Below are 23,959 nucleotides of genomic sequence, written 5' to 3' on the forward strand. Positions count from 1 at the left end.
AGTACAAACACCTGGAGCCCAACACATGACCTATGAAATGCCAACAGGCAAGAAAAGAAAAGGCAGGGGTCTGGGAAAGGGGAGCAGCCTAGCTTTACAAGACCAACTGACATCCTTCCTCCCTTTTCTTCAAGGGAACAGGGATGGCATTTGTAGAGGCATCCTGTTCTAGTCTTTTATAGGAAATGGGGAAGCATGGCGATTCAAATCCTGATAGGTAGGAAGTCTTATAAATTTCAGATTGCTAATGAAAGTGCTGAACAGCTGTGTGGAATATGACACCAAAGCCAACCCCTAAACCAACACAGAGGAAACACAAAGTCAAGAAAAAATAAAGGTTAAAATGAGAGAAAAAAAAATCAAAACACTGAAAGAAAAAACTACAATTGTAAATGGCATAACAGAGACTAGATGAAGAATCTAACAGAAAATAAAAGCTCAAAGAAAATAAACCAGAGAGAACTGTGCAGGAAAAAAAAATGACTGGAAGTTATTTTGGCTCCTACACAACAGGTGATGGTAAGGTGTCTCACTTCATGGGTCAAGTCTCCTGTGAGGTCCTGGGCCAATTACCTAGCTGCCCTGATTAAACACTAGGGGAATGTCAACACCTCCACCTCACAGAATAGAGCACAGCACTGAGCTACCTGCCAGCTCCTAGAGTGCTCCCATTCAGCAGTGGTGCTAGCGACAACCATGTGTGGTATTAAGGACACCCAACAGGGCTACGCAAAAAACCGAGATTCCACCAGCCTCCTTAGTTATACACCACGCCCAGTAAAGCTCAGGTCTACACTATCCTCGGGTGCCTGCATATCAAGACACACAATTACTTGGAATCACACTCCTTAAGTCTTCTATGCAAAACACAAACATCCACAGGATGACAGATCAAGGAGCGGGTATGCGAATATAGCCACAGTCTAGTAAAGCAGAAACCAGTGGGTTCTATAAGGGTTTCGTGTCCCCCTCCAATGTGGCATGCCAAGCGTTGACACTCTCAGTTCGTCACTATCATGCTACCTATCCACACTGCTTAAAGGCATCTTAACGATACCCACTGAGGCTTGCGCCTGGCAGCAATTGAAAAGGGTCTCAGGTTTCAAGTGTGCAACTGGCAGAGACCCAGGCACCATGCGGCATTCTGCTTTTTAAAACAACTAAAGCCTGGGTCTTTAAAATCACCTAAAGCTTGACATGCATGATGAAAGAACTTCAGTAGAGACCACCCCACCTGTAAGAGCATAGCTAGGAGTGTAGGTACAATACCAGCATTCAGAGCCATTTCTGGCAGGGCACAATTACATTTCAACTCTCTTTGTGTGGCCTCTGCCAGAATGAAAAACCTCTTCCAACCTTTAAAGAAAAATCATCTTACAATAGATTCTAGCTTAAATAGCAATGTAAAAAGCAATGTCTCAAAGATCATTGTTGAAGCCAGGGCTAATTCCCAACACACAAAGAAAGTATATATCATTGAAAAGCAAGCTTTTTTTGTTTGGTTTGGTTTGGGTTGGGTTGGGTTGGGTTGGGTTTGGATTGGGTTTTGTTTGTTTGTTTGGTTGGTTGGTTGGTTGGTTGGTTGGTTTTTGAAACAGGGTTTCTCCTGTAGTCCTGGCTGTCTTGGACTCGCTTTTTAGACCAGGCCTTGAACTCACATCAATTCTCCTCCCTCTGCCTCTAAAGTGTTTGGATTAAAGGCATGCACCACCAGAAAAGGGAGCTCTTGATGCCAGGCTCAAAATTAAGAGAACTGCAGAGGGTCTGGACTGAAGATGTGACTCTGTGGGTAAAAGCACACATTAAGAGCACTCTTGCAGAAGTGAGGCCTGTTCCTCACAGCTCAGACCCACCTTTACCTAGAACTTCAGGTGGATCTAACACCCTCTCCTGGCTTCCATGGGCACTGTGTACACACACGACACAAACAAAGACACACATACACACACACACACACACACACACACACACACACACACACTTTTTTTTTTTACAGAGACTGGGCACAGAGCTCTTCAGAGGAGCAGTTCTGAAGCTGTGGGTTGTGACCCCTTTGGCAAACCTCTATCTCCAAAAATATTTACATTACAATTCATAACAGTAGCAAAACTACAGTTATGAAATAGCTGCAAAACTAATTTTGTGGTTGGGGTCACCACAACGTGAATACCCATACTGTTTTAAAGGGTCACAGCATTAGGAAGGTTGAAAACCACTGATATAGAGAAAATATGTCTAAGGTTGCCCAAGGGGTATAAAACGAAAGTAATAGTAATAGACAACAGAAACCCAGAGCAGCTTGAGCATTGAATTGCAGCTAATCTCTGCAAACAGGAGCTTTGGCATGTATGGAAGCACTTGCTTAGTAAATGACCACTGAACAGAGTATGGGGCACTTGAATACAGAAACCCTCGTACAAATCTATGAGAGTCTCTTCAAGAGAACAGCTCTGCTCCTCTAGTAGCTGTTAAAATCACATACTAACCAGTTCACGCTGGCAGAGCAGTTCCTTGATCACTATGTGACCAGGCTGAATTCAAAGATGCATGCAGAAAACAGAGACAATCTCTAGCCTAGAGGAAACTAGCATGCTTATCCAAGAAAGGGGAGACTGAATAAAACCGAACATGGTTTAGAGTGAGGGAAAGAAAAAAAAATTCCCTAAAACTAGAGAGCCTGGTCAAGTGGGTCAAAAAATAACTTTCAATTGCAGTCAAAACCATACTTGAGTTCAGATTTTAATGTACCACAGCTATGGCCTTACTGCTCTTCCAATACATACCTTTACTTAAGCTGTAGTAGGGGTCTGCCTGAGGCAAGACTTTTTAATAGCAATAATAAAAATACTTAATAGTATTTAGAGCAAAGCATGTGTGGTCATGATGTTTTAAAGGGGATAAAGGAAAGGCAATTCTGAATGTCTGGAGTACATTTCCACGTGATAAAACCACCGCATTCAAAAATGACTCGGAAGCTTGGGGGCCAGTCCATGAAGAGCAATATTTACTCAGAAAGCAGAAAGGAAGACTCAAAGTCAGTGTGAGGAGGGGAAAGGGGGAACAACAAATTTTAATATAAAATAAAACTGTCAATTAGTGGTGAGAGTCTGGTGATGGGAGGTTGAGGTTTATTTGTCTTCTTGGATGCATGACCACCTCCTGAGAGTCAGGTGACACTTATTTTCACTAAATGCAAACATCCCCACTTGCTCTCTCGGACTAGGATGTCACCTCCACCCCCTTCCTCAGATTTCTTTCTCAGGACTCAGACCTATATTTTCTGAGAGAAAGGGAAGGATAGAGGAAGGAGTGGAGTGTGAGAGGCAACAACTTTCAATCCAGTGCCTCCCCTTTTCCTCCACCTCCTCCTCCCTTCCTCCTTCTCCTCCTCTCTCCTCCTCCTCCTCCTCCTTCTCTTTCTCTTCCTCCTCCTCCCCCTCATCCTGCTCTGAGCCTGTCCACCTTTCCCCCCTTTGCCCACTCCTGCTACTTTTGATGCCCAAGCACCCATCCCCCTCTGCTCAGCACATCTGTTTCCTACTTCGGCCCCCTGCCCTCACAGTATGGTGTTTGTGGTTTGCTGTTCCTTGAAGTTTCCAGAACACTGCCGTGGGAAATGATGTACTTTTCACAGGGCTAGCCCAGCAACCAGGAGGATGTATCAGTTCACAACTGATCTTGCCTTCCAGAGAACTTTGCCATGTCTGAAGCCACATTTTGTTGGTGGTGTCTTCGTCATAATTTGAAGGAAAGGATGTTATTTAATCTAGTAGGTAAGGTGCCACAGCCACCCCCAACCCTACCTCTGGCAAACACAGCCCTCTCCATAACAAACTTTTCTTCCCCAAATGTCATGATATCAAACAGCTACAGGAAGGAAGCAAATTCTCAGCAATGTGCAGGGCGTTCCCCTAACACTAAAAATGCTTAAGTGGGGACCCTACTCAGAGATCTGGCTGCCCCCAGGGCCCAGGTCAGTTGGGGAATTTGAGGTTCTCTTTTTGACTAGGTCTTGAACAAACCTGATGAGCATTTTCAATGGGAAAACCTATAGTAAGCTATAACAACTGACCTGAACACACAAAGACAAGTTGTTTTCAAGAAAGTTCCTTCAAGCAGCTACAGGCATTTATAGCACTCATTATGTAGGTCTGATGTGTCAATAAACACAGGTACTAATGCAAAAAAAAATCTTAATAGAAAAAAAACAGGAAGAAAGAAGAGGCGAAAGTCTGGTTTTTCAAAAACATTTGTTTATAAAGAAGGTGCGTTAGTTCTTTTTCTGCTGCTATGAAAAACATCTTGTCCACAAGTTACAGAAGGTTTCATGTAAGCTTACAGTTCCAAAGGGAGGAAAGTTCATCCCCATCAACGTGGGGATGCGTGGCCAGAAGCAGGTGTGGCAGGGGGACTAGCGAGCTAGCAAATCTTAAACCCCAGCATGAAGAAGACAGAGCGTGACTTTAGAACCTCAGAGTCTGTCCCCAGTGACATGCTTCCTCCAGTAAGGCCACCCTTATTAGGACAAGCATCTGAGCCTGTGCGGTTCTTGTTCAAATCACCACAGGGAGTTTACATGACACGAGTGGAGGTCAGAGACCACTTTTTCTTCCACAATGTCTACCGTGTGGGTCCTGAGGATCATGTGCAGGCTTGGTGGCAAACACCTGTAACTGCTGGGCCATCAGCCCAAGTGTGTGTGTTTACTAGGCCAAGAAGTCCTAATTGGCTCGGAATTTTAATGATAGATTCTGTGGGTACACCGTAAAATGAGGGAATACTTTCACATGGTCCCTTTCAAATCCACACATTACTTTCCAGTACTCACTACTCCTCGAAAGAGTCACAACCTTCTGTGATAACTGCCTATGTCTAATATACTAAGAGCCTAGGAACCAAGATTACAGCTCTAATAATTTTAGGAAGAAAATAACAATAACAACAACAAAAAGAAACAAAAAAACAGGCAGAACATATGTCTTCTGAATAGAAAAACATCTCAAAGGCTAGTGATAGAAAATGTAGCTACTTGCAGACAGGCTTGATTTTTCAAAGTATTTACTTATCTAAATCAGAAGTCAGCATGTCAGCATACTTTTCTTAAGGGGTCAGACTGTAAATATTTTAGGCTTTATAGGCTAAGAGGCAATACATAAAACATTATGCATATGGATATTATATGATCATTTCATAAGTAATCACTTGAAAGGGTAAAACCAGGCAGCCACAGTGGTGTAATTCCAACACACAGGAAAGTGAGGTGGGAAGTTCACCTTGAGTTGGAAGCCAGCCTGGGCTACAGACAACGGAAGTAAGACCCTGCCAAAAAAAAAAAAATTAAGCTCCAAAATAAACAACTTGACTAATCAACAATATTATTATTTCTTAATAGAAGGCCAGAGTAGTTTGAGAAACAAATCTGGCATTTGGTGCTATAGTTTGCCAACTCATAGGCACATCAGTAAAAATAATTTTTACTATGACATTTCAGCGTGCTTTTCTCCTTTTTCTACAAATTGCTCATGTGTTTATACTTTCTCTTTAGTGAGGAAGGCATCCTTTCTTTCTGAAAAGATGTATCCGTGATGCACGTTCTACAAGCACCAATTACCCATTTCACTCCTCAGTGACCTCATAGATTTACAGCGTCTCATTCAACAGGCCCTGTGCAAGATGTGACCAGAATTCAAGCACGGTGGTGTGTACCTGCGATCCAAGAACTCAGGAGTCTGAAGCAGGAAGATTGCTGCTGTTTGGGGCTCTTCTAAGCCATATGAAACCATGCCTTGATTTTTTTAAATTAAAAACAAAGATGTACTAAGGAGTAAACATCAGAGCCTTTTGAAACTTTGAAACGCTTTGTGCAATATCAAAGACTTCTGCTCTAGTTTGCTTTCTGTTGCTCTGATAAAACACTGACAAAAACCAACTTGGGAAGGAAAGGGTTCATTTCATCTTGTGGGTCAAAGTTCATTGTTAAAGGAAGCCAGGGCAGGATCTCTGGCAGGAGCAGAGGCAGAAACCATGGAGAAAGAGGTTCACACTCAGCACCTCTCTTAGACCTCTCTCAAGTCCATGTGCCTAAGGATGGCACCTCCCACAGTGGGCTGGACCTTCCAACTTCAATTAGCAATCAAGAAAATGCCCCACAGACAGACCCACAGGTCAATTGAGGTTCCATCTTCCCAAGTGTGTCAAGCTGGCCAGATTAACCATCACAATGTCCCAGAATAAGCAGTCAGGAGACTGGAATCCTGGTGTGTGATCTACTCTTGATCAGGCTAAAATATGTGGGTGTGCCTGGGGTGGTTAGGAATAAGGTGCCTAGAATACACATGCCTCAAACTGAACCCACGGCCCATCTCTACTTGCTCTGAAAAACTGGACCGGTTGCGTAATCTTTCAACTGCCTTACCTGAGAGAAGAGAAAAACAAAAAACAAAAAAACAACATCCGCCTCATTGGTAAATGGGACTCTCTTAGAAAAATGGCTGGTGTGAGGCCTATGTAACCCCATTTTTGAAAAAGGAAACTCCAGTTTTAAGAGAAAGAGGCCTGGGCATGAACTCCAGTTTCAGACAGCCCACAAGAATGTACTTCAATCAACTCACCTCTGATGATGTTTGGCCATCACCCCATCAACGGACAGTCAATGGGGGTGGGCAGCCAGGACACCTGGCCTGAGTTTTATATATGAGAAGCAGATAATGATAGATACAAGGTACCAGATATTATGTTATATGAGGCTTATTAAATGAGCATGGGGGGGGGAGAAGGAAAGGAGTGAGGGGTACCCCAGAGAGAGACAGAGACAGGAAGAATAAGAAGAGAGAGAGGAGAGAAAGAAAGAGGGAGTAGAAAGAGAATAGAGAGAGAAAGAGGGAGCAGAGATGGGGGGTAGAAAGAGACCACAAGGAGGGTCTTTTCTTTTATATGGCCCTGGGCAGGGCCACACCCCGATGGCAGGTAAGCAATGACATCACAGGTAGGCAGACTGAAGCAGAGCCCTAACATTCCATTTTTTTTCCTATCATTAAAAAATGGGGGATAACTATTTAGATGTAATATGAATAAATTAATAAAATATTTTTTTAATGAGCAATGTTGGATTGTTTCTATATAAGGTAAGTTAAAGTATATAAATGTAGGTTCATTGGAAGCAGCTTTTGGCTGCCATGTAAGGGGAAAGAGAGAAAGAAAAAGCAATAGCAACAAAAATGTCCAGATTGTATAGGGAAGGGGAAGGAAAAGTTATGCCAAGGAGTGTTGGGGGAACCTGGAGCTGTTTGGCCCAGGCCTGGAGCACACCAATTCAGCCTTTTGCAAATGGAAAAGGGGAGGCTTAACTACTTCCTGCTGACAGTAGTGCAGCGATAGGGGGTTTAAAAGGCTGAAATGTTGGCCAGGTTCCAGAAGAACAGTCTGCTGTCTGGGGTCTGAGAACATCTGTAGCTGGGAAGGGCAATGCAGGTCGAGCTGGCACAGTTTCTGAGGTTGGACAGGAGCACTTGTGGGTAGCTGCGTGGTGTGATTCCATTCCTCCGTACAGCTTCGCCCACTGTTCTTTTCCTAACATTGTTGGCCCTTCTTCCTAGGAGGCATTTCTGGGGGCGATACCCCAACAGAAGGAGTGATGCCCATCAGATTGCCCTTGGTAAATAAGAACCACTAGAATTCTCTCCTTCCATCACGGACTGCCCGCCCGCCTGCAGAACCGCATCCTAATCTCCTGATTCAGGCATCTTCGTGCACACACTAGCTGATTGGTGAGTTTTTCCCCTTTACTCAATGTAAATGCTTCAGCTGGCTGGAGAGATTGCCGGCCCTCTCTTATTCACTGGGAGCAGAGGTACCCAACCACAGTCTTCACGACTGAGGCTAGTTCTGCTCTCTGACCTACAACTAGGACAGTTCCCACTGGGTGAGAACTGACACAGTTGGCCCCCACCTCCACCCCGGCCCCCCACTCTCTCCCTACCTCCCACCGCCTCCCCACCTCTGAATTTAGCATCCGCCTTAAAGGCTTCTAAGCTTACAAGCCTCTGTAACCAAACCTGGCCTCTATATCCCTTAGAAAATGGGTCAAAATGGCCAATTAGTGGCACATTAAATCCCAATAGTTTACGGGATCTTTCTACCTCCTGCCAAGAATGGGGACGATGGAAAGAGGTACCCTATGTTCAAGTCTTGTCACTTATTCACCCCAAACCTTTCCTCTGAACGTCCTGTTCTCCCACCCAACTCATTCTAGCTGTTGACTCTGAGCCTCAGAAATCTTCTACTCTCTTCGATCGGGCCAACAAACTCCTACCTATGTGCCGCCAACCTACAGGTCCTCCTAAAGTCTCCTCTCCTCCTGAAGGCCCTTCTCCCCAGGCTGGCTCTTCCTCTTCACCCCCACTTCAATCCGCCCTAACCGTGCTGCCTTAGCCCCCCCACCAACAGCGTTCGCCCCTACTACTACTCACCCTCACTTTGCAGCAAAACCCCGTTCCCCTCTAAGCCTGCTTCAGTTCTTCCTTTGCAGGAAGTCGCAGGGGTGTGTGGCTTAGTTAGGGGTACATGTTCCTTTCTTATTATCCGCGCTCTCTCAAGTAGAAAATAAGTTGGGTTCTTATACTCCCAACCCTTCTTACCCTTCCTGACTCCTCTTCTGCTTGCTTTTCTGGTCTTGCTGTCCACACCCTGCTTTATTAACTACTTCTCTACATTCCTCCAACACCAGATAAAAAGATCTCTAACCAAACTTTTAATGAGTTTACTTTACAGGGTTATCTACCGTTAAACAGAGAACCAGATGCCATGGGACAATCAAAACATGCCCTGATGATGATGACGTGATGATGATGCCCTGAGAAAGACAACGCCCCTTGTCAGCAGGAAGTAGCCTGCTGAACAAAGCTCCACCCACATTCCCTTCTCCTACCATCACTCCCTCTCTGGTTCTCCATTTCTTTTTTATAATAACCAAAAGTGTTAGTAATCAGGCAGCAATACAGTCACCCCTAAAGGCCCTGATGACGGTGGGAAAACAGGCAACACCAAAGCCACTCCAGAAGCATGTCAGCGGAAACAGGTCACCACCCGCTGGCAGGACTCAGGCCCCCTAGGCCATGTGTGCACCCTCTGTGCATGTGCATGCACTTCCTGAGCATGTGCTAGGTAGCTTATAAAGGAAACTCCTCCCATTCCTCTCTCTATCTTCCCTCCTGTGTCTCCAGAGACTGCCTCTGTACTCCCTAATAAACCTCTTAAGTGGATCTGCTGCGTGGTGTGCTTCCATTCCTCCACACAGCTCCACCATCCTTATCCTAACACTGAAAAAGATATGGTTGCTTAGCTACTAGTTTGAACAGGCCCTAACTTCTGACATAGCCTCAAGAACACCTACAAGTTTGGGCAGGTTTGAACCAGTTCAGAGAGCCCCTAGCCACGGACCAGAGCCCTAACCAATCCCAGATGTACTTGTACTCTGGCCCCTGATCTGCGCCAATAGAAGTAAAGATTATCTAACTCACCTTGGAACTCCCTTTCTGGCCTTTAAAAGAGGCCTGTACATTCCCCTCTGGGTCATGGCCTTTTTTTTTTTTTTTTTTTTTTTTTAGTTGCTGACTCCTGCATGCTGGAATAAAGGCTCTTTGCTTTTACATAGGACTTAGGACTCCTGGTGGATTTGAGGTCCTTGAGATTTGAGCATAACAGCTAGCACTGGCTGATTCTAGTGTATGTATGCAGTAGATGTTATACACCATTAAGGCTAAGTTTCCGGGAACTTCAGTGTCCTTCCTGGATTGTGGGGGAGCATTGAATGAGCATGTTCCATACACTACCATGCCTCTCCAACAGCAAGGAGAGGACCTTGGCATAGCCGAGCCTGCCACAACTCCCTCTGGCCACTGACTATCAAACACAATGACATAGTTGCCCTACAACCCTTGTGGATGAGGTTGTATTTGTGGTGTTTTAGTAAATCATGATTGTGATAAAAACACATCTGCTACCAGAACACTGTTCAGAGGACCATTGTTCCTTGGGTGATGAGGACAGCAAGCAGTCTCTCCATGCACAACTTCCCAGCATTCTCTGCCTTTCTCCAGCCTCTTACTCTACAGCAATCTGTCACTTGGTTCCTTTCTCAGCAGCTGGAAATGCCTTATGTCTAATGGCCGCCTGGGGCTCTACCAGTCTGTTACTGTAAAAAGCAGCCAATTAGACTCATTAAAATCAATATGGGGTAAGACCTGACCCATTTCAAAGTAGTATATAGCACTCCAACTTTAAAGAACATATTAGGGTCTGAAGACAACACAAAAGATCCAAACAGAAATGAATTATTGGTGTACATTCCCTATGTCGTCTGAAATGGAAGAGTAAAAGCTATGAAATCCTTGCTGTGGATGTGTTGTGTTGTTAACTTGGACAGAGATGGGGTGTTTTTCCAAAATATTTCATTGGCATTCATTCCTCATGAAGTGTTTGGAGAAGGTGAAACTTATTGAGAAGAAAGAGATTCTATTGCATCAGCATCTGTCAATGAAAACCCCATATAACCTCAAGAGATACTACAGTCAAAATTAAATGTTACTCCAAAAAGAGGCACAGAAGTGCACTATGACATTCTAGCACATATTAAAAGGCAGGTCATAAAGTGAGTGTGTATACCGAAGGCTTGGTGGACAAAAAATTATAAGGTTTGCATGGAAAAAAAAAGCTGCGAGTGTCAAGTGACCAATTGTGAGAAATGCTTTGTATGCGTAGACAAAACTTCACCGTCATTTCCTTTTCCACACTCCAACCTTGGCTGCAGGATTTCGACAAACCCAAGACATCCAAAGTTTGTCCTCAGCCTTCATGCTCTCACTGGTAATTCTCACCTACCCACTGCCTCAACATCCGCCTTCCCGGAGACTCACAGTGATTCTTCTTTCCTCCTTGAAGCTCCCAGCATGCACTTAGTGAATTGTTGATGTCTTAACTACAAGCAGAGATTAACCATCCCTTCTATTTCCATGGCTGCCACCCAGATTCAGACTATTGGCCACCAAAAGAGCAACAGTATCCTTCTAACTTTACCCTCTGACTTTGTCTCTTCCTAAATCCTCTACTCATATTGTACACCACACAGCCCAGGGCAGATGCTTTGAAAGGCTCACTAGAGTCCAGTAAGTAAAAGCCAACCACTGGGTCTAGGACTCAGAGTTCTCAATCTAATCCCAAAGCTATTGGGGCATTGTTTTGTGCACTGTGTATTCAGATGCTGATTTCTGTGCCCAGAGATCTGGTTGCAGTCCAGACATAAGCATTGTCATTATTATTGAAGAATCTCCTGTCTCAGTGTTGTGTAAAAATTGTTCTCCATCATCTCTGATTGGTAAATAAAAAAAAACTGAACAGCTAATAGGTGGACAGGAGCTTGGAGGCATGACTTTTGATGCAAGTTAGGGGGTCACAGATGGAAGAAGAATGTGTACATGAGATTGCAGCCCTGAAAAGGCAGCCATGAGGAGGTCACCAGGAGGTAGTTGCCATGAGGACATGGATGGAGCAGGAGCAGCCAGGGTGAGACTAGCTGATGGTAGGTAATGGGGCACCTGGCTGGGAAGTCATAGTCCAGTTAGAATAGATGAGTATCTGCCCAACTATAGTGCTTTGAAGCTTATTAACAAAGGCAATAGAGCTCCGTGTCATTATCTGGGAGCTAGAGCAGGCCTTAAAAGCGCATACTTTAATTTCACACAAACCTGTTCAGGTGTTCCATCACCTTTTGAAAGGCAAAGTATCCGCTGCTCCAAACTCACTTTTCTAAAACCCAGACCTAATTCTTACACCTGTAGCTTGACTTGATGATCTCTTCACTGACTTGGCTTCTTTGCCATTAGACTCTTCTGCCGCAGCAGTAGCAAAGGCCCATAAAGGGAAAACTATTTCCTTCTGGTAAAAAGAGTGGAATCTCCGGCCTGGGAGCAGAACAGCACTCCAGCTGGGCAGGTCACCTAGCTAAGGAACCACCCCTGAGGAAGATGAATCCATCCTAAGCCAGGCTAAAGAGACTGGAAAGATAGCTCAGCAGCTAGGAGCACTTGCTGCACTTCCAGGACTCAAGTTCAGTTTCCTGAGGGATTCACAAACGCCTGCAACCCCAGCTACAGGTGGTCCTGTGCCCTCTGTGGGTACTTGCACTAAAATACTCACATATAGGTACAGACAGAGACACAGAAACGAAAATAAGACTTTAAAGCAGGGGCCTGGTGAGATGGCTCAGAAGTTAAGGGCACTGACTGCTCCTCCAAAGGCCCTGAGTTCAATTCTCAGCAACCACATGGTGGCCCATAACCATCTATAATGTAATCTGGTGCCCTCTTCTGGCTTGCGGTGTACATGCAGGCAGAGCACTGTATTCATAATTAATAAATAAGTAAATTTTTTTTCTAAAAAAAAAAAAGACTTTAAAACAGAGAGAGGATGTGCAATTATCCCCTAATGAGATAATGTACTTTTTCTTCCCACAATTCCCGTCCCCTAAGACTGTGACTGTAGATTCTCTTAGGTTAGCCTGTTTCTCTGACTCTTGACTCAGAAAGATGTAACTTTCCCTTTTTCTTCTTTTTTTCATCTCTTTTGGAGACTGGCCCAAGCCTAAGTATGCTCTCCCTAGTACTCTTCACTTTTTCACTCTTTCTCTGAAGTCCTCTTCCCCTGCAGGTGGCTGCTCGCCTGCCATGGAGCTACTTCCAAGCAGCATGGTTTTCTCTCTTCCTGGTCTCTAGCCGCTTCTCTAGGAGGTTGCCAAGATTCCAGACGGTCTGTCCTGCAGTTGTCTTTTAACCTTGAATAAAACTGTCCCTGAGCTTCCCTGTGAGTCCGTTCTTAAATTCTTCTGTCCACAAGACCAAGAGGCTCAAGACCAAGAGTCCCCAGTTTCTCCAGGAACATGTGATGACTTTCGGGGGAACCACCCAAAACATCTGCTAAGACTTCCTGCTCTTGGGGAGCAGCCCTGGCATGAGTGAAGCCAGTCGCCAACTCTGATCCCTTTATTTTTTTTTTAACCACTTACAGGTTTATTGACAGTAACTTTACAAATTTATTCCCGGTATCTGATGTTACAAACTCTAAGGTCTTTGAGATAGGCAGGATCCTTGTATGTAACTGGCGTAAGCCCCATTTTCTGAGCTCTCTTGATGGCTTTTGTTATTTCTTTCTGTTTCTTTCCACAAAGACCTTTAAGTTGGGCGGCATCTAAGTGTTACTTGGTGTCTTCTGCGTGAACAACCTCAAGCAGCGATGCAAGTCTAGAGCCAGACTGAGCAGCAGCGGCTCCAACACTTGTTGTATGTCATTTGGGGACAGTAACTCCCTACTTTGTGTCTTCATTTTTTTTTTTACCCATAGAATAAAGGTGGTAACAGCATTCACTTAGTATAGCACAGAGCACACAAAGTCAGCATTAGGAAGCATGATCTGTTTTAAAATCACAAAACTGACATGGGTACTCTCATAGTACCGTGAATATCTGTATTCAACATGTGCACAAAGTAAACTGCTAAGAAATTCTCTAAGTATTTTAAACCATTTCCAATCATTAAAATATTTTCTGAATAACTACGGGCAATATTGGAGAATATGCATTGAGTACTGATGGGCTGTTTGTTTGTTTTTTAAGTTCTATGTTAAGAAATAAGGGGTTGTTTCTTATAATACACGGGAGAACGAAATTTTATAAAAGACCCTGTACGTGAAATGCTAAGTCTGTGTGTTTGGAATCTTTTCTGTGATGAGCCTTGTGAGTGGAAATAGAATGCACTGACTCTGTAGAGTCAGAATTAGATATGCATACATCAGCAAATTGTAGTGTAGTCAGCAGAACTAAGGACAAGCATGTTAAAGGAAATGAGGCCACACGATGGGGGTGGGGAGGGAATAGTCCATCATGTAGAAAGTTGGGCGGAGGTATATGAGGGGGGTTTGAGCCATCAGTAAAAGACTTAAAGCTCAAGAACATCAAAGTGACAACCTTGGCCTTGGTGGCTCTTCCACTGGCCTGGGGACTTCTTAGAGAGATAAACACTTAACCAGGCTTCTCACTGCCTCCGCACAGCACAGAAGACAAACTTAGATCCTGTGTCCTGAGTTTTGCTAGCCGTGGGCTGTAAGCAACACTGGCCCCAGTAACTTGAGTGTTGTTCTGCTTCTACTATCAAAGAAAGGCTAGCAGCCCTAAGAAATTGGCACAGGACAGCAACAGCCAGAGCAGCAAAAGACAGATTCTTCCTTACACCTTACAGTAGGCAAGGCCAAAGACTCTGCTCTAAGAACCCCTTAAGAAATACAAGTATAGTAAACACAAAAGTGTTGTAGTAACATATGTTGCCTCTTCGGTGAGGACAACAGAATTTTTGGATAGTTTACGTGGAGCAGAGTGCAGAAAAGGCTTGAGTACAAGGGAAGCCATTATCACATCAAGCGTTGTCTTATCAAATCAACCCATATGGAAACAGAAGACACAGTGAGTAATACTACGTCTTGTCCCACCCTTCACACGTCAGTTGGAGCTCCTGGCAATGAGTCTAGTGTTCCAAATAAGTGGAGATCATCACATTTATGTTGTTGTTATTGTTGTTGTTGTTGTTGCTGCTGCTGCTGCTGCTCCCTGCTATACAAAGAGGTGATTTCACCCTTGGTCTTCTCCAGGCCACAGAAAAACAAGAGGACACTAAGCAAGCCACTCTGCCTCATGTACAAGCCTTGCCAACTCCCGAGGGCCTAGAACAGTAGACTGTAGGAGGCCTAGCGATGGGTTATCTGTGAGGTCCTGCCTCTGCCTGAAAATGAATCATAAAGCCACTAGCACTCCATTCCCCCAGCACTGCAGCGCAGCACCAACCTAGCTGAACTGCACATAAGGAAAAAGGAATCAGGAACACGCTAAAGTTAAAACCTCAAATATAGTTTAAATCCTGGTTTAAATTCGTTTCAATTAGCAGAGGTCAGGCAGTTTCTATATTCATGCTGAGGTATTCTTACTGGTTTAATAACAAAAACAGTCAGACATATTGTTCTACTAAAAAAAAAAAATTTAAATAGTGCAATAGAAGTGCATTCTCAGCCTCAGCAGAGAACATGGAAACAGCTTCCAGTGAAATTTGCCTTAAAGGATAATTAGCGAAGGAAACAACCCAGACTTTTGGTTAGAGGAAACAACGATTTGGGCATTATACGTTTTATAGGTCAGAACAACAGATCAGAAACAGCTTTTATTTTCTAGCTTGCTGATGTCTTACAAAGAACACCAGTGCAGCAAGAGAAAAGTGAGGCACATATTTTGAGATGCTCTCCTTTACCCAAGTCCTGCCTACAAATGACCTTCCCCCCCTCCCCGCCCCATTATATGGCTTCTTTGCACAGAACTGTTTGTTGGTCCTCAGACCCAGACAAGCAGCTAAAGTTCCTTCCAACCAAAATGGACTTGACCTCCAGAGTATCCCAGCATCCCTCAGTCCCTACCTGCAGTGAAGACCGGTGAGCTGCTCACCACAAATGTGCACTTACATACTTTAACTTGTCTTGAATTAGCTCACTTCAGTCTTCAAGCATGTTTATTAAGAACACTCTAGCAAAGACATTCCTCCGAAGGGGACATAATGAAATGATTCAAGAGCTGAGAATAAGTCAGCCCGACTCTAAAACCATCTCTACCACTTGCTACCTACGTGATACCAGCAAGTTTTCTGATGTCCTATGCCCTTCAGTTCCCCCAAGTAAGATGGACAAGTAGTAGCACCTACCTCTCAGAACATGGGCCTCTCCATCTGAGTGAAACAGTCCACTGAGGTCCTTACCTGGCTGGTTCCTTTCCCATCGAGGTCTCAGTTCGCGACCATAGCTCTGCAAGATACCTTTCCTAACTGCCACACTGGAAACTGGTCTCACCCAAGGCAACGTGCTTTACTCTCTTTTTCATAACACTTCTCTATTTGTCCATCTACTTCTCACAATAGAAATCAAGCCAAACTATTGGTTATCATTCATACTTTCAAATAGATATTCAATTAAAAAAAAAACCTTATGCACTGAGTACCACACACAGTGGCACACACCTGGAATACCAGGACTCCAGAAGAAGATGTCAAGCTTGAGGCCAGCCTATATATATATATATATATATATATATATATATATATATATATATATATATATACATATATATACATACATATATATATATACATATATCAAATTTTGAATAGATAGATATATTTCAAATGTATGTATATATATATGTATATATATATATACATATACATATATATACATACATACATATATATATACATATATCAAATTTTGAATAGATAGATATATTTCAAATGTATGTATATATATATGTGTGTGCATGTATGTATGTATGTATGGAATACTAAGTAGACTCTGTCTCAAACACAGAAGAAAATGATTTCCTTAACTTATAAATAAGTGAATTAACCAAATGAATGAGGTACTCTTAAGAATTCAGTGGAGTCACCATAAAACATCTACACAATGTCAATCACTCAGGTACTTCTGGAAAATGCCCTGTCTTGCTAACATCACCAATGAGCACCCCCTGTGCTTTTTCAGCAGTATGCTCGCTGGTCAGCAGGCTTTGGGAAGCTCTTGGGAATAGAATGAGTCCCGCTAGTCCTCACCGTGTGTTGGCTGGAGGCTCCACTCAGCTGATTTCCACACCAACCCCCTCACAGATCAATGTGCTTCATCAGTGCATGCAAGCTGAAGAGGCAAGAGTCTACACGGAAGACAGTAACAGGCTCATGTATTCTATAAGTAGCATTTGTCAGCTTCCAGTGTGTAAATGCGCAAACCATGACCAGTTATCAATGGCTTAACAGCAGGCTCCCCAAATTCCTAAAAAAAAATTAACAATAGACCTCACAAGCTACTACAATCTTCTCTTGGAAAAGGAGGATCTTTTAAACTTCTAAACTATGTTTGTTAGATCCAAATTTAAAGTGAATATTTTCTTACACAGACAAGGGTTTTATATATTGTCTGTTCGTTATACATGTCTATTACCTCAGGGGTTTTTTTTCCTATGGAAAAGACCAGGAACAGCTTAGCTGGGTCTTTTGCTTCACAGCGTCTCATGCTGTCATTTCATCTGAAGGCAACTGCGGCTGTCGGCAGTTTCCATTGTTGGCTTCTGTGAGTAGCCCTTCTCCTCACTGGACGTTGGCTGAAGGTTGCCCTCATCTCTCTACCACCTGGCCTTCCTATACAGCAGCTTGCTTTATCAAAACACTATGAAAGCAACAGGATTTGCTTGCATGGTAGATGTTTCAGTCTTGTGTAGCCCTATCATGGAAGTGGCATCAAGAGCCATTGCTTCCGCCATATGGTGGTATCTTTTAGACGCAAGTCTCTAGAACGAGCCAGTCTTCAAGAGAAGGGAAACACATGAGGGTGTAAATTCCATGTGGTAGGAACCACTGGGGATCATATTAGAAATCTGCCCATCACATCTACACTCCTAGAATTCAGATGGAAAGAGCAGGCCCAACAAAACACCTTTTTAAGTATTATATATCAAACCAAGCCATGTGGTTTCCAAAATATGGGACTAAGACCTCATGAAAATGAAACAAGGGAGATAGAGGACTTTAGGCTTGAAAATATCAAAGTCTGCTAAAATATCCTAAGCAAATACAAACAATATTAGAGAAACCTTATGGGAGCATTGGCATCTTAGCCAATCTCAACCAGGAGCCACACTTTCTTTTTTCAAAAGAGATTTATTTATTTATTATATATACAGTGCTCTGCCTGCATGTACATCTGCAGGCCAGAGGAGGGCATCAGATCACATTATAGATGGTTGTGAGCCACCATGTGGTTGCTGGGAATTGAACTCATGGTCTCTGGAAGAGCAGTCAGTGCTCTTAACCGCTGAGCCATCTCTCCAGCCCTATTTTCTTAACACCAAACATGGGACTGTTGTGGAAGTTTTGGTTTATATGTAAACGTGTTTTTGTTTTAATCCCAGGTGTGGGACACAGGGGCTGCTCCAGTTTGCCCACAGCTGATAACTGCCTCATGAGAAGGCTTGTGATCTTTGTCAGCTGGGAACTTCCATGTGTGCGGGCATGGTCTTTGCCAGTGGGAATAAATGCCAGACCCAGAGAGAGACTGGGGGGCAGGGGTCCGAGAAAGAAGAAGGCTACTGGTATTCCCCCCTCCCTGCTGCTCCTGGTTGCTGTTGATGCAGTTTGATGAGAAAAAGTTGGAGATATCCTGAAACAAAGATTGGACTTGCCCCAAAGAACCCAATGACACTAAACAGCAGGAAGTTCCTAAGGAAAACTATGCCCCTTCTCCCCACTAACCTTCCTTCTCTCCTACCTGGTGTTGGGGTGTTAGAAAGGATTGGGATGGAGAAGAGAGAAAGGGATATACGAAACAAAAATAAAAATACATTTTAAAAGTATTCCTACAAGGGACTCTTGAGTCAGCCTCCCATCAAAACAGGTATTCAATACCAAGAAATCTAGTCTACTCTGGAATTAGTATTTAGAGCTGTTAATGGTTTGAAGGCATAGCTAATGCTGTCAAATGGCCTGCAATTTGCTGTGTGGTATGTGTCTCTCTTTCAGCACTTTCCCTACATGATTCTTTAGGATCCGTCTCCACCACAGTTGCAAGAAAACTGTGGTAACAATTTCAAACCCTGGCTGACACCCACATTTTTTTCTAAGCTTTAACTAACCATAAATTCTCAGATATCTTAGCATCTCAACATTCGGTGGTGGTGGCCAGCCAGAGGAACTGCCTCCGGATGACCTCAAATGATTTAATACACTGAGGATGAAAACCATAATAAGAAACCCTGGAACAGACTGTTCTAGACGAATGTAAATGCAGACAAGGATTATCTTAAACCTAAACGTGCAGAATTGGTCTGTACATTTTACCACTCTTCTCAAACATATACACACACACAGACTTTGCTTTCTATAAACTCTGTCCCTGATTCAGTCATAAAAATAAATGCTTGGGTTTGCTGTGTTGCTAGTCACCTGTTTGTTTTGTTTCTTTAGAGATATATTTGATGGTCAAACTTAAACAGATGTGTACCTGAAAGTCCCCCAAACCGCAGCCAAGCCACCCATAGAAAAGTGACAATAAAGCACCTCAGAGTTCCCACGTGCTGTGATATAGCTTAACGACATGTTCCATCATCTAAAGCCGGGCTCTTACCTCTCTCAGGTGGATGTTCTCCTTCTCCTTCTGGTCTAAGATCACTTCCAGGTGGCTGACCTGAGACTCGGCCTCCGCCATCCGCCTCGTGCGCTCGTTGTCGTCCTCAAGGCTTTTGGACGGCAACCCCTTACTCTGCAGCATCTCCAGGAGCTTTTTAATGGACTCGTCTCGGGCATTGAGAGTCTGTTTCTGGGTTTCAATCCTCAGCTCCATTTCCTCCAGCGTCTTCCGCAGAAGGAACAGCTCCTTGGCCTGCCTGTCGTGCTCAGCTTGCAGCCTGCGGAAGTTCTCCTCGGTCAGCTCGATGGTGAAGTGCTCGGCCCCTCGGTTGCCGCTCTCTTGCTGCAGGAGGTGGTTGAGGTCTCTCTGGGTCCGCAGCTCATCTTGAAGGGCCTGGATGGTCAGCTGCAGGTGCTACAGCGGGGAAGGTGGAGCAGGAGAGGAGAAAGGAGACAAAGTCAATGAAAAGGCCAAGCAGTCCAAGGCCGCCACACCATGAGGATGGGATGTGTTAATCATGAGGTCCAGGGGCCAGCCATGAAGTCCTCCACGGTGACTTCAGAAGCATGGGACAGCACATGAAGAGGGGAATTAATTCAGTGATGCTTTCTGGATGTCTTAGGAGAAGAGAAATGTACACACACACACAGAAACGGTCTATTAGTGTCAACCACGAGGGAAATTATACATCTACGGTGTTTAATTTAGGAAGGGAAAGGATCAGAGGGAAACTTTTATGGAACACACCTTCTCGGGCCCACAACACTCCAGACTCAGTAGTCACTGTTTCCTAAGATGTTCTTTATCCATTATTTTCCATGATAAATGCTTATCCATTTAAAAATGAAAATAATAGCATCTGCTAAGAGTAGACACAAACAAGGACTTTATTTTTTCTTTTTACAAATAAAGCTGTGAACAGGTTTAGTAAACAGGATTACTGCCTCTGCAAGCAAAAGGGACTAAATGGAGACACAGACAAACACGTTCAAACACACAGGGAGGTGAGGCTGTGCAGAGCAGAACAAACAAGCTGCAAAGAGTAGACAAACCTTGGTTCTTCTGGCTTCCAGTAACTGAACAGCATGGGAAATGAAAAAAAAAACGAAGCAAAAAATCAACATAAAGAAAAGTCCAGTGCAAGCAAAGGATATTCAACAGAAAGAACTTAATCAACATAGAGTACCTTCACAGAAAAAAAAAGAAAAGAAAAGAAAAAATCCTCATTAAGCCAACACCCATAAGCTACACACGACTCAGAGCATTGATGCTAGATCAATGCAAAAAGAAAAGGTGGGGTGGGGGTAGGAAAGAAAGAAAAAAAAAAAGAAAGAAAAGTCAATCAAGGCCCGATTCAATAGCCTTTTGTTTCCCTCTCTCTCTGACCCAACCCACAATTTTTGGATATCTTACTAGGGAGGAAATCACAAGAGTCTCAAGTACCCAAACACTGTTTCCAGTCACCACAGTGGAAAACACCAGAGAAAAGTAGTTAACAGTTGCAAAAAAAAAAAAAAAGAAAGAAAAAAAAGAAAGAAAGAAACCCTTGAATGAAGTCAGCTGGTGAATTCATGTCTTCCTTTCCACACCAACCTCAGGCTAGCAGAGGAGGCAGCCACAAGCCTGGAGATGGTTTTTACCCAGGGACATACTGAGAGGCTTCAAAAATAGCAGTTACTCATTCACTCACAGACATACAATCCTGCCTGTGAACCAGACCACAACATTAGGCAGAGGAATCCAGCTAGACGTAAGGCAGACTCCTGCCCACAGGGACTCACAGTGTTGCAAGGCACAGATCATAGCATTGTCTGGGTTATACAAATATCGGAAGGGCCGACAACTGAAGTCTGTCTGAAGTCCTAGGCTGGTACCTGGAGGTGTTGAGATCTTTCTGAGTGGGGCACTTCTGGGTTGTGTTCTAGGAGTTCCCATTTCACCTTCTTGAGCCCAGGCAGGGGCATTCTCCTCAGCCCTGTGTGCCACTGTGCCCCACAGTGTTTTGAGTGCTACATACTGACACAAGTTACTGATTATTTTGTGACACAATGCAATCTTATAAATATGTCTCAGGGTCTTTTACTGTAGTCACAAGGCTGTGCAACCATCAATATACTTTTGATCATGTTTATCAGCACAGAAAGAAACCCTGTACCCTTTAGCAATATACTTCCCATTTCTTTCCCAAGACCAAAACCCTGGGAGCCAATAATCTTCTGTCTCTCTAAATTTGCCTGTGAAAGACATTTCTTATCAGTGAAATCATGAAATAAGTGGTTTCTTTGGCTTCATATGCATTTAGAATTTAATGCCTGCTTTAGCATCAGAATTTCATTCCTTTCTATAACTGAATTTTATTCCATTATAGAGATACACTACATTTTATTTATCCATTTACCAAATTATATATATATATATATATATATATATATATATATATATATATATATATATATATATATCGATCAGCATCATTTACATTGGCCAAAAAGTGCAAATGATCCTTATGTCAGTCAATTAACCAGTGCGTAAGTATAATATAGCCAGTCAGTGAAATATTATTTAGCCATAAAATGGGGTGACATAACTAAAGAATTAACCTGAAAGTATTTTGCCATCACAAAAGAAGCCAACCACAAAAGACCACAAATAGTATGATTCCACTTACACAGTATCCAGATAAGAAAATTCAGAATTAGAGATAAATTAGTGACTGCCAGGAAATGAAAAGAATATAACTACGGACCACATGATGTTTCCTTCTGGTGTGAGAAACATAATCTCAAGCTAGATGGTGGTGAGGGTTACACAGCTCTGTGAGCGTATGAAAACTGACAACTTGTACTTACAGGGGCAAACCGTAACTTAAGTAATTTTTACCTCAATGAAGCTATCACAGAAAGTATGAAGTAAGCCCACAGGGTCATGTGCTCTTTTCCCACCCATCCCTAAACCAATCAAAAGAGATTGTATGGAGTATATAAACCTTCTGCCCTGCTCTTGGGGGCATGCTTTTGTTACTATCTTGTGGTTACTTAGATATGCTTTGTGTTAGCATGTCTTTATCCTTTGATGATGATGTGTGTTTCTGCGTTGATCCAAGTTAATTTGGAGATAACTGTAATCAATCAGGATGATGAGAACAGAACCTGTCTTGCCTGAGAGCAACCAAAAATAATGTGAGTGTGTGTGTGTGTGTGTGTGTGTGTGTGTGTGTGTGTGTGTGTGTGTGTGTTACATGAATCATATATAAGCCAGAAGAAAGTTCCAAAACAAATCCGCAGATATGCTCTGATCACAGGTGTCAACATTGGCAAGGTAATTGTAAAAGAACTGTCCCTGGGTGAACAAGGTGTCTCTCACCCTGGCTCCCTGTTTTCATATCTACAAAGTAGAGCTCACTCTCATGCCTATCTTATTCCTGAGTGGAATGACAAAAGAGTGCATCAGGTGCCAGGTTTAAGGGAAGCAGAGAAGGTCCATTTATCCATTCAGTATAATTTACCTTCTATCTCTCAGATTCATAAAATAAAAAAACAAGAGGAAAAAGAAAAAGCCTGTGCTCACAGCTCCTGCAGACAAGCAAAGCCACAGAAGAAAAGCTATGTCATGAGATCATGACTGAAAGTCGTATCTGGGTGGCTAGACACACAGAGAAGCTTTCCACCAGGGGAGAGCTGTGTAGAGCCCACCACTGAGTGTTGTCTTCCAGGGAATGAAAGGAAGAGCCCATGGAAATACTGAGAGCCAAAGAGAAACCAAACCTACTGAGGAAGAGTTACAGAGGAAGTCAGTACAGCACTTAACATGGCTCCAAGCTCTAGTCAACCTTCATATCAGCGCAGAGAGGCATCCACTCTTACAATCTCCACTTAAGGGATGATACTGTAGACAAACAAATTAAGCAACTCCCTCAATTTGGTAAGGAGCACAGCCAGCTGCTTATCTGGGAAGTCTGACCTCCATGGTCCTGCTTGAACCACTATACCACTTGGGCTCTGAAATGACACAAGTCTTTCAGAATATGCCAAAGAAGAATGGAGTAAGATGGTTACCGCAGACAGGTAGGACACTTAGAACAGTTATAGCACTTCGCACAATGAAGAATTAGCCATCCTCCAACCAAGGACAACACATGCAGTCATCATCAAACCCCTACCCAGATCTAGCCAAGAGATAGAATATTCTCCACAGTTAAGTGGAGACTGGGAACTGACTTTCACCCAAACTCTGGTGCCCCATATTTGGCCATGTCCCATTGATGGGGAGGCCCGAAGGCACTCGGAGGAAGGATAGCAGACTACCAAGAAGAGACTTGATACCCTAGCATCATATTCAGGGGGAGGAGGTCCCCCTCAGTCACAGTCATAGGTAAGGGGAATGGGGTGAAAGCAGGAGGGAGGGAGGAATGGGAGGATGCATGGGATGGTATAGCAAATGAGATATAATATGAATTATTTTATTATTCAATTAAAATGTGTTTAAATTTAAAAAAAAAAAAGAATTAGCCATCCTAGCCAGGTTGGTGCTGGTAACGTGTAACTCAACTTCACACCTAGACCACAAGTACTATTCACAAAGACATCAGACTTTTAGAAGAAATACAGAACATGTAACCTAGTCATAGGGCTTTTAGAAAAAAAAAAAGCAGAGTAATTCCAACTCAGACAAATTTTTCATGTAAAACACCACAATGACAGAGAAAAGA

The 23,959-nt window shown here is 43.3% G+C and overlaps 1 protein-coding gene across 20 annotated transcripts in view; it reads right to left on the reverse strand.

Annotated features, from left to right (window-relative positions):
* The window catches only part of ERC2 (ELKS/RAB6-interacting/CAST family member 2), an 869,527-nt gene that overhangs the window by 706,250 nt on the left and 139,318 nt on the right, over positions 1 to 23,959 (reverse strand). For 14 of the 20 annotated variants that reach the window (XR_014781666.1, XR_014781667.1, XR_014781668.1 and 11 more), the window contains exons 3-4: positions 20,304 to 20,327; positions 19,249 to 19,665 (exon numbers count right to left, since the gene is read on the reverse strand). Coding sequence is in view for 14 of the 20 variants with exons in the window: in XM_084794830.1 (XP_084650956.1) it covers positions 19,249 to 19,665; positions 20,304 to 20,327 (441 nt within the window). In the remaining 6 variants the exon portion in view is untranslated. The remainder of the gene's footprint in view (positions 1 to 19,248; positions 19,666 to 20,303; positions 20,328 to 23,959) is intronic. The other 6 variants (XM_084794838.1, XM_084794842.1, XM_084794839.1 and 3 more) reach the window with 1 other exon arrangement.

Source organism: Acomys minous (assembly GCF_964271855.1).
Source record: "Acomys minous genome assembly, chromosome: 9".
NCBI lineage: Eukaryota > Metazoa > Chordata > Mammalia > Rodentia > Muridae > Acomys > Acomys minous.